The sequence below is a fragment of the Pinus tabuliformis genome, chromosome 1_1 (genome assembly GCF_031772625.1).
Source record: "Pinus tabuliformis cultivar Carrire ecotype Pingquan chromosome 1_1, CPIR1, whole genome shotgun sequence".
Lineage (NCBI taxonomy): Eukaryota > Viridiplantae > Streptophyta > Pinopsida > Pinales > Pinaceae > Pinus > Pinus tabuliformis.
The window spans coordinates 639,282,495-639,293,260 of record NC_142297.1 but is presented as its reverse complement, the minus strand read 5'-3'; the positions used below and the strand labels follow the sequence as shown (position 1 = coordinate 639,293,260).

Below are 10,766 nucleotides of genomic sequence, written 5' to 3'. Positions count from 1 at the left end.
ATAATTAAAACATGTATACACATTTTTAATATAGATAATTCAAACATATATAATTTATTGGAAAAACGAGAGAATATGATTATTAAATTTAAATTTGAAAAGTTAATAAAATAATAAAAATCTATATATTTTTAAATTTTGATGATATTGCATTTAAAAAAATAAAAAATAATAATGTATAAAATTATTTAACATCAATGATTTTATTAAATGATATATTAAAAAAATATATTTATAAATTTTTAGAACTTTGAATGAAGATAAATTTTTTTTTTAATAATAATAGACTAAATTAATAGCACTCTATCTGATTCCCATTAGAAATAAGGACCTTATCCTCGACTGCAAACTTCTAATGCTGGTGAGCAAGAGAAAGGGCCTTATCCTCCACCGAAAACTTCTAATGCTCGTGAACAAGAGAGTAGCATCTGACCTATGAAGACTGTGAACCAAAGAAGAGGACAAGGTGCCTCAGAATTATGCTAGCCTTATGAAATGCTTGTAAGACAAAAGTGCAACATTTGATCTATGAGGTATGGAAAGAAAATAACGAACATCTGATCCGTACAGTACGTGGATCACTGAGTTTTGAAAATTTATAACTTCTATATAGGTATGATGCAAAATGGTTTTTTATTTTTTGAAGTTTTTTTTTGGATTTTTTCAGTTTAATTTTTCCAAAGTTTTGTAGAAATTTATTGAAATCATTGATGGGAACCTCTGCACAATAAAAGTGCTTTAAAATTTTCCATATACAATCAAAAACTAGTTTAAATAACACAAATCAAAATTTCACTTTAATTTTTTCCATCAAATTCAAACAACTAAAACCACCCTCAACAATTTACATTAAAAAACTAAAACCACCCTCACAGAGAAATATATTTAAAACAAAAGAATTTAGGGATAAAACATAGTTCATGTTTAAAACAAAAGAACTATGGATATGCTGAAGATTGCTTACTTATGACTGCCTCCAGTCGTTTCTAGGGTTTGTAGATCTAAATCTCGATGGGGATACAGAATAACACACTTCTTCATTTAGCAATCAAACCTCGCAGAGCCTGTATCTTCTGACGATAACTCTACGTTCAAATCAAAAGTATTAGCTGCCTTATCTAGATGGTTACCCGTTTGAATGCTGTGATTATTCAAGGTACCTCCAGGTGCCAATACACAGAAATCTTCCCACTCGAAAGAGGGTTTCCAGGGCGAGATACAATTAATTATATTCATATCTGTGTTTCCTCGCATGGCTGCCATATCCTCTGAAATACCAAGTTTCATGTGCTTGGTCTTCATATATTGAATTCTATCCAACAAAGCAGCAAATTCCTCGAAATCGTCTTCAGTACTCTCTACCGCCCTGTGCTGGCGTTTGGCATCTACTTGATCTCTTCCATTCTTTGAGGTCTCGGCCTGACTTGAAGCAGACGATGATCCCATCTCGAACGTTAGTTCCGGTACCTTCGAATCCATGGATTATAACTGGATTCCAAAATATAGCCCTAGCACCGAAAATTTGAACACTGGTGGAGCCACTGGTAGCAACTCAGAAGCGTGAAAATCAACTCAGAGAGAAAAAAAACAATAAAATTTTTCCGCCCATAAAATCCTTTACACAATTTTCTTCTGACAATCCTTATAACATATAAAAATCTACCTTCACTTAAATTCAACACATTTTATTTTCTTCCTATGAAAATCCCTTATAACTTATAAAAATCTTTATTCACTTTAATTCAATCCATGTTTTTGAAAAGGCACCTCCGCTACAGAAAGGGCGAAATTTCCACGAAACAAAGAAATTAGGAAGCTGCACTAAAATTACAGAACGAAGGCTTCGCAGAGAATCTTGAACATCTAACACGTGCTGGTCATTCCGTTTTCTTCGTTAATTCAAAATTCTTTGCAAGTGAAATCACTGACACCAACCCTGTGGAATAATTGTTTGCTTTTATATCACCGTGGCTTGTCCATCATCCACTGCATCCGCTGCTCTGCGCGAGCTTCCGTCATCTACATGCCGTTAAAGCATATACTTGTGATAGACCATCCTATTCAAGTCATTTTTGGTTGGGAGGATAATAGATTCTAGTTATTTTTGGTTGCATATACTTGTGATAGACCATCCTATTCAAGTCATTTTTGGTTGGGAGGATAATAGATTTTAGTTATTTTTGGTTGTTTAGGTAATTTTTCGGTTTATATAGACCACTCTATTTGGTAGTTTAATGATTATGTTTTTTTGCCTTGAAAGTTATAGAAATTCTGGTCATATTTTGAAAAAATCTTGCAGAGATTTTTGTCAATCCAAGTAAAAGTTGTCAAATTTTATAATTTGAAGTGCTTTAGAGGTTTTTGATGGTACTGAATCCATTTTTACCATCAAAAACATGATTCAAACACTGCATCTGTAAGATTTTTTAAATTTTTTTGTCGAGATCCATTCGGACAATTCCTATGCCTCCATAGACGACTCCTATTCTAATACGTTTTGGAATTTTTTGAGGATTGAGATTTACTGAAATTATAAGTTTGAATTATATATACGATACTACATTTTAAACAATATAATAATATAAAACTATACTTTGACTATTTTCGAATTCAAGTTTCTGTGATCTATATCATAATTATAAAATATTTTTTCGGAATAAGTCACATTGAAGATTTTGGTCCAAGCGTTTCCAATAAACAAGTGTAGTTCATCTTCAAAACTAAACAATGTTTTATTAAATTTGGAACATTATGTGAACACGCATAAATTTGAAATTTGTCTAGAAAAATATGATATATTTTTTATTATTTTTAGTGTATATTATTTATTATTTATCAATTAGGTTAAGTCTGAGTCCAGATTAGTTTTATTGAATAAGATTAGTTTGAATTTAGGTTAGAATTAGTTTTCGGTTTTAATGTGAATTGGAAAATTAGGTTGAGTTTAAGTTAAAGTCAATTTTTTTTCAATTTGAATGTCAATTTTTATAATGCTTAATAATATTTAATGAGTGATGTTTTTTAAAGTTAAAATTTTACTTATTTTTTATTTTTATTATTTTATATAGTGGGAAAATTTATAATAACTTAATTGTCAAAATAACAATGGGACAATTATCACTAGCTACTATGGCGAGCCTTATTTCCACCCCTATAGGAAATTTAATGCTCGACCCTTACAGTACCTGCCGACGGTTCAACTCTTGAAACTCTTCAGCAGTAGCATAGAGTTGAACCTCTTCGGCAGTAGCATCCTTGACGTCATCTGGCCACCTTTGAGCCCATACATCCATCCAACATCCTTGACATCATCTGGCAGCCTTTGAGCCCATACATCCATCCATTGATATCGACGGCCTCCATATACATTACATAGCCCATACATCATACATTGGCGTTACCTCGCATTCAATTCACATGCCCCCAACATATTTGTCATTTCTGTGTGCATTTAATTGCTCTTCCTGCCTTCAATCATTGATTAGCCCTTCAGGCCCTCTGTTACATAATTGTAGAATATGAAAGTGCAGAAAAGCAATATATGTAGCAAGTTACACATATTCTGCTCCTACCTAAAACAAAAAGATACCAATTCAACCATATCAAATTCCAGGTCATTGGTTAAGCCATTAGATGTAGGTGGAAAGTAGTTTGGACATTGGAGGCCATTGAAGTTTCTGAACGTTGGAAGCAAGTTTGTTTTTTCCTCTCCCGTGGTGGCAACTATGCGTAAATGTAATATTTTTGTAGGGTTACCATCTGAACATGTCAAATACACATAGCCTCTGTGGTTATGTTTTTGGATAAATGTAAAACAGTCTCCATGATTTAAAAAAAAACAAGTATGGTAAAATGTAACTTTTTTGGATTTAATGGCGTTTTTGTGGGGTATCAAATGCGTCTGGTATGATGTTTGATGTTTTGATTCCTTTTCTTGCTTTGCCTTTGGGCGTGAGAGCATTTGAGTGTGTTTGTACGAGCGAGGTGGTGTGGAATTTAGTTGGCCAGCGAGAGTAGGGTCCTTAGGGTCTTGTTGAAATTTTTCACAAGGGTCGATGAAGGGAGAAAAATAAAGAAATTCTTTTCTTTTGCTTAAGCAAGAGATGTGCCTTCTATTTCTAAAAACCAAATGTAATTTACAACATATACATATTTTCACCCAATAGATTGGAGAAAGTCAGAAAAGAAAGAAGTCTTAAAAAATCTATGTCCTTCAACCTCAAAAAGTACTCACGTAACACTTTTGAGAATCGACAAAAACAAGCTTCGGGATTCGCAGGACCCATGAACACTCCCCCCGAATACCCTTGCCAGCAAACACTGAGTCTGACACTTAATCACAACCGTTCATTCACTTTTTTAATCCGACGTAGGAGAAGCATATCGCTCCATAAAGTAGCGAGATGCTTAACCCCCCGACCCCACCAAACAACATGCCTCATCCCGATCGTTGATCAAACATGCAAAGATGAGATGGTAGCGCTGACCATCGCACGCCTGAAATGACCGAAGTTTAATGTGTGATGAGGGTGGTTTTCACATCCGTCCCTCATCCACGTGTAAATAGGTGTATGGTATCGCTGCCCTGACTGCAAAACCACCTTCGGCTTGAAAGCGGTGCAATCGCACTGAAGCCACTCGAGAGGTGGTTTTAACTCCCAACCCTAGAAAAAAAGGGAGATGAAGCTGCCAGAATAGGGCCATCGGTCATTCTTCTCTGCCTTTCTCCTGACAGTGAGAACCAGATGCCCTCCTTTGGGGATTTTCGTTGTTGCGCCCACCGTCTTTGCTGGGCCCACCTCTGGTGTGCTAACTTCCCTAGACCTGTCTGACCAAAAGAGAAAATTCTGGAACGATCTACTCATTGCCTATCATTTTCCTTAGTGTTGTTCTGATATACTTGTCTGTCTTCTTCCGCTTGGTGATGGAAGAGTTATTTTAGGTCGTTCTGTGGCATTGCTAGCCAACTCATCGAAACTCTACTATCTTTGCATGTCACCCCTTGGTTGGCTAGAATGTCAGCCAATTTGTTAGCCTTTCTATGCACATGGAAGAATTTAAGTGTGCGTAGTCCCTGCAGATGATCCTGAATTTTATGGAGCACCCTTAGTAACCTCCAGTGTTTTATAGCTTTTTCCGGCCCTGATCCGTGACTAATTTTCTTGGCCACGTTGATGACTAGCTCTAAGTTTGCTTCTATTATCACATTTTGGAGCCATTTAGGAAAAGCCACCAACAACATGGCAGAACTAATGGCATTGGAGCAGTGCTTAGAACTTCTAAAAGAGAAAAATAAAGAAATTCACTGGAGAGTATCGGTGTCTTTATTCTCGTGGTTTTGTTTATGGGGTTTTCTGTTACAATAGATTCATCTCATTCTTCCGATGCCACGCTGTTGCTTGCTCTGAAATCAGGCATCGTTGATTACAATGAATATCATTGTTCCTAGGCAGGTATCGAGTGTGATCACTCTAATCATATTATTTCTCTAGATCTTTCAAACATGAATCTCACAGGCCAAATTCTGCCAGAAATAGGTCATCTCCGTAGCCTTATCAATCTCATAGTTGCAGAGAATTCTTGTAATGGCCCATTCCCTAACGATATCACCAATGCCATAGGCCTTGGTTTGTTCAACATATCCAACAATACATTTGTTGGGTATTTCCTTTCTCACTTCTCTAGATTGCAGGACTTGGAGATCTTGGATGTTTACAACAACAACTTCACAGGCCCATTGCCTATGGACATTATCGGGCTGAAGAATGTCAGGCATCTTCACCTCGGAGGGAACTACTTTTCTGGTGGTATTCCTCATGAGTATGGTAGATGGCCTAAGCTGGAGTATCTTGCAGTCTCTGGAAATGAACTGGGAGGAACTATTCCGGCAGAGTTGGGAAATCTTAGGCAGCTGAAAGAGCTTTATGTGGGCTATTACAATTCATTTGATGGTGGAATACCTCCTGAAATCGGAAAGTTGACGAATCTCCGTCATATGGATATGTCGGAGTGTGAGCTATCTGGTCCCATTCCTCTGGAGTTCCGTAACCTGGTGAATCTAGATACTCTTTTTTTGCAAGTGAATAACCTGTCTAGCCCCCTTCCTCCAGTGCTGGGGGAACTCAAGAGCTTGAGATCCATGGACCTTTCAAACAATTTGCTGAAAGGAGAAATCCCTGAAGAGTTCTCCCTGCTGAAGGAGCTAACCCTCATGAATCTCTTCAGAAATAGGCTTCATGGAAGCATTCCTTCCTTCATCGGTGACCTACCCAACCTTGAAATTTTGCATATATGGGGAAATAACTTCACTGGCGAGATTCCCCAATAGCTAGGAAGGAACTCTAAGCTTTTGGAGGTGGATCTGTCTTCCAGCAAGCTTACTGGTTTCATTCCTCCAAATCTCTGCGTTGGCGGGAAGTTGCAGATATTGATTTTGCTTCTAGAAAACAACTGCATTCCGAGTTGTAAAGCCTGTGAGTTAAGTGATTGTAGCAGACTACAGGCTGAGGTTGCTAACGAAAATGTGGAGGCACTTATCGCTCTCCAAACAATACAATACACAATGATGGGAAATTTTGAAAAGGCCCCAAATCACCAGATATGGCGTTAATGGGAGATGCTTAATTTCCAAAATAATGATTACTTCACATTCACTGGTTGGTTGAACTTGAACTTGAACTTGGTGGGTCAGCAAATGGGTTGGTAGTTGAGGGTGTTAGCAGCGAGCTCCTCTCCTGCAAGTGAGTACACCTGCAGTTGCGGTGAGCGGTTGGACGAGGCTGGAAGGCCTGGCTCCCAGACTTGATGCTTTTGCATACGCTGAGGCCGCCCCTGCTCCCGATGGAACAAAATATGCACCGTTCAGCAGCATATCTCCTTCCGATCTCCAGTTCCACTGCTTCCATTCATTCACATTGTTGTCTTCCCTCTTTGTTACCTACAATCCCATTAATCTCACAAAATTAACGTAGATCTTACATGTAGTTACATCTTAATTTTGGATCTAAAGATTTATTTATCCCTGTTTCTACCTTAATATATCCAAAGTTAAAGCTAGATCTATGCCAGTTTAATCTAAAATCAGAATAAATAATAGCTGGATCTAAATATAAAATCTAAGTAAGTAAATGTGTTTTAGCAATCTAAATATAAAATCTAAGTAAGTAAATGTGTTTTAGCAATAAGCACCTCTTTGGCAAAGGGGTTTGCAGGTGCCGTGAATCTATTGCATTGACTGTTGATTGTGGGGTTTGCACTGCCCCCAATTGCGTACATTTCCCAGTGAGTGTAGTCATTGTTTACCACATGGAAGTATCCATGCCTGCACCTGCATTCATTCATCCATTCATTGATATTCATTTCTTGATGAGACAACCACAACCCTTGAAATGGAGGGAAAAGGGGGATTTATTTACCTGGGCATTCTCTGCACAAGACCTTCCCCAAAATGATTAAATGCAATCGTGACCTACATGTTAACATCGGGAGTATAGCTATCACTGTAAGAATGATATGTATTAGGAGCAATCCTGTAATAGTTTCTAATTTTTAGACTTTTTTCGATTTTCTTGATTTGGGGTCTTATGTTTTTGTATTTGAATTTTCTGCTAACTAACCATATGGTTGGTTTTTTTTTTTTTTGTACTCTTTGGGTTGTTGTTATGGTTTTCCTTTGCCTTAAGGAGTGAATTACACTAGTTGTCTTTCTCAGAACCTGATCACTTGATAGGTGCAAAATTTATTTTGTTGATAAGTATTAAATTTCTATGTTCTGTGTTTGTGTGGGAGGAGTTAATAGCATGGATTTTATTTCAGTCGGGTTGATTGAAAATGTCTAAGAAATTAAACTATTTTGGCAGAGTATTTGATCTGGTTTGCTCAGTTATTTGATCCTATCAGGTTATTGAATGTGTAGGGAATTGAGAATACGGAGGAAAATCAACATGAATGGAATGTCATTGTCCAAGGTACCAAATATATTTTTTCTTGTTTAATTGGTGATTGTGTCGATATATTCACTCGATCGAAATTAAGTGGCCTTAATCACCATCGTAAGATGACGCATAATCTCCTTCCTATTCCTCCATGTCCAAGAGGGAGAAAAAGAGACCAGAATGCTAGACACAAGGGTCAAGTCGCCAAACAAGATTAGAAAACACAATGAAAAGATAAAATACAACGTAAATGCAAGGTTATGTCGTGCACATAAGCAAACATATAAAAGATTCGTTCATGAAGAAATTATTTCTACTGTAAGTATTTATTGGCATGGTTATGCGTGTCTTGTTATAATAACATAAATTTATAATTACATGTTAAATTTGTTGAATGTTTTATACAGTCAGTTTCTACGATCGATGAGTTTGATGATGCCTCAAAACTCAAAATCAAAGAGAAAATGGATTGTTGGGAGCAAAGTCTACCTCGTAGATGCATGGACACTAATAAGCGCATAGAAATTGCTTTGCAACAAAAAGAAAGAGAAGGGATTTTTAATGATGTAGGGGAAGAAGAGGTAGATGCACACTCACATAAGTATAATTTTTGCTTGGTTTTATTTCCAAGACATTTTCACACTAAATGACATGTTTATTTTTATTATCAATTGTATACTAATTTCCCATTTTTATTGATAGTTTTAGCATAATGATAATTCCATAGAGATGTCTCCACATTATTTGGCCACTGATTTTAAATGTAGTAACTTGGAAACCCAACACACATCAAGTTGTGAACCATTGTGACGTTCACCTAGATTTCAATAGGTTATGGAAGAATTAAGTTTTGTTTACGTACAAACTATTTCAGATCAACATTAGCATACAAATTAATGTATTTTACTAGGATGACAAGCAAGAAAACAAATATTTTATTTTTTAGATTTCTTTTCTTATTTTTTATTATATTTTACTAGGATGATAATAAGGAAAATGGATGCAGTATCGTTTTTGGAACCATTACAATCATTTGAAACACCAGAACATGATAATGGTCTTGAAAAGAGATGGATTAAGTATTTATTTAAATAATTATTTATTATTGTTAATTAGTTTTTACCTTTAATTTGGTTTGAGATTCATAATTATATATCTCTACTTACTCTCTTGTGTTTAGAATAAAGAATATGCATCTCCTCAAAGCCATCCACATATAATAGATAGCAAGCAAGTGTTGCATCCAAAGCCACATTGTTCACAACAATTATGATGTTCACCTCGTCTTCAAGGGAATTTGGGAGAAGTTGTATACCCTATACCATAACTCATAATATATTGACATATAATTTATCATACATTATACTTGCATAGCTTTTCAATGGATTATGTCTTCTTCCATTTTGCATGGTGCCCATCTATTAATTATTTCCATACTATATTACATATTTTTAACCCATTTTTCTATTATGTTGATATCAATTTGCATATTATTGATTATGTTCTAACTTTTACAGAAAGCAAAAAGAAATGAGCTTGGGATGATGAAAAGAATGAAAATTACCCCAAAAGACTTGAAAGCAAGAGGGTTCAAGTCTTGAAAACAATACATAGAGCATATATTCTCAATTAGTATTGCTCTTACTAAACCCACTAAGCTTACCACTTTGAGAACTAAAACAATTCACCATGTTTAGATAACTTGAACACATTAGAACTATAATTAGTACTTTGTGAAAAAAAAAGTTTCTCATTTTGTAATGAATAATATATTTTTGAATGACAAAGTAAACTTTGTCTCATATAAAATGGTGTATTAGAGAAGTGTTTTTCAAAACCAAAAAATAAAAATTAAATATAATAAGATGAAACGTGGTTGTATTCATTATGAAACGTCTGGTAGTGAGTTATATTTTGATAGTGAGTTATATCTTGAAACGTATGCATTTACAAAATTTGAAACGTATACGTTTACAAAATTTGAAATTTGTCGGTCACGGAAGCGACAGAGAGAGAAACTTTTCTTATCTTTGTTCCTATTTATGCCTTATACTTCGGCTCTTTCTGCTTTACTTTCCATTCTGAAATGAGAAGGTATATTTTTGGAAATTTTCATTTATCTTTTGCAATTTTTATTGTGAAAAATGTTTTTATGGTTTGAAAATTTACCTTGATTGCTAGGTTGTTTATAGTTTGAAAGGAATGTTATCCATATATATATATATATATATATATATTTTCTCTTTTTAATGTTCACTTAATGAGTTTTAATAGAGATCTTTATAGGTTTTTCTTTATAACTCATGAGTCTATAACTTGTATAATAGATTTATATTTATAGGTTACGAATCCATAACATGTATTTAAATTATTTTAAAAGGTTTTGGATCTATGATACTTAGTGTGAATTTTTTTTGTAATGAGGATTGTTTGATGTAGTTGAGGGTTACTTTTTAATAATTAGAGTTTTTGACAGGTCTTTGTAATTTATTATGAATATTGTATTGCTTTATATTTTATCATAAGTTTATTAATGGTTAAAATAATTGTCGAGATAAATTTATTAAGATAATTAAATGATATAAGGAAGGAACAAATTTATATTTGAAATAAATAAATTAATAATTAATTCTATGTAGTTGAGATGTTTTAAGTTACAATTAATAATGTCATGTTTTAAATCCTAGTTGCTTTGGATTTCCCATTTTTGTATCCCTTCCCTTTTAGTTATTTTTATTGACTTTTAAGATACAAAATATTTTTTCATTTTTCCTTTTGATTGATTTTATATAGATAAATGCGAGGTTTTAAAAAGGTAATAGCCACCTTATT

General features: G+C 34.6%; 1 protein-coding gene across 1 annotated transcript; it reads right to left on the bottom strand.

Annotated features, from left to right (window-relative positions):
- Positions 1-6,633: 6,633 nt before the first annotated feature.
- On the bottom strand, positions 6,634-7,503 carry LOC149214952 (putative pectate lyase 18). The gene is made up of 3 exons (XM_089391021.1): positions 7,416-7,503; positions 7,189-7,327; positions 6,634-6,937 (listed from the first exon to the last, which is right to left on the bottom strand). Exons 1-3 carry the CDS (start codon positions 7,421-7,423, stop codon positions 6,716-6,718), a joined length of 369 nt encoding a protein of 122 aa, XP_089247147.1. The 5' UTR covers positions 7,424-7,503; the 3' UTR covers positions 6,634-6,715.
- Positions 7,504-10,766: the final 3,263 nt, after the last annotated feature.

Bases quoted from the DNA above. Each gene is read 5' to 3' on its own strand.
- LOC149214952 (XM_089391021.1), bottom strand. The intron at 6,938-7,188 runs GTGCTTATTGCT...ATGGGATTGTAG, and splicing joins CAAACCCCTTTGCCAAAGAG to GTAACAAAGAGGGAAGACAA.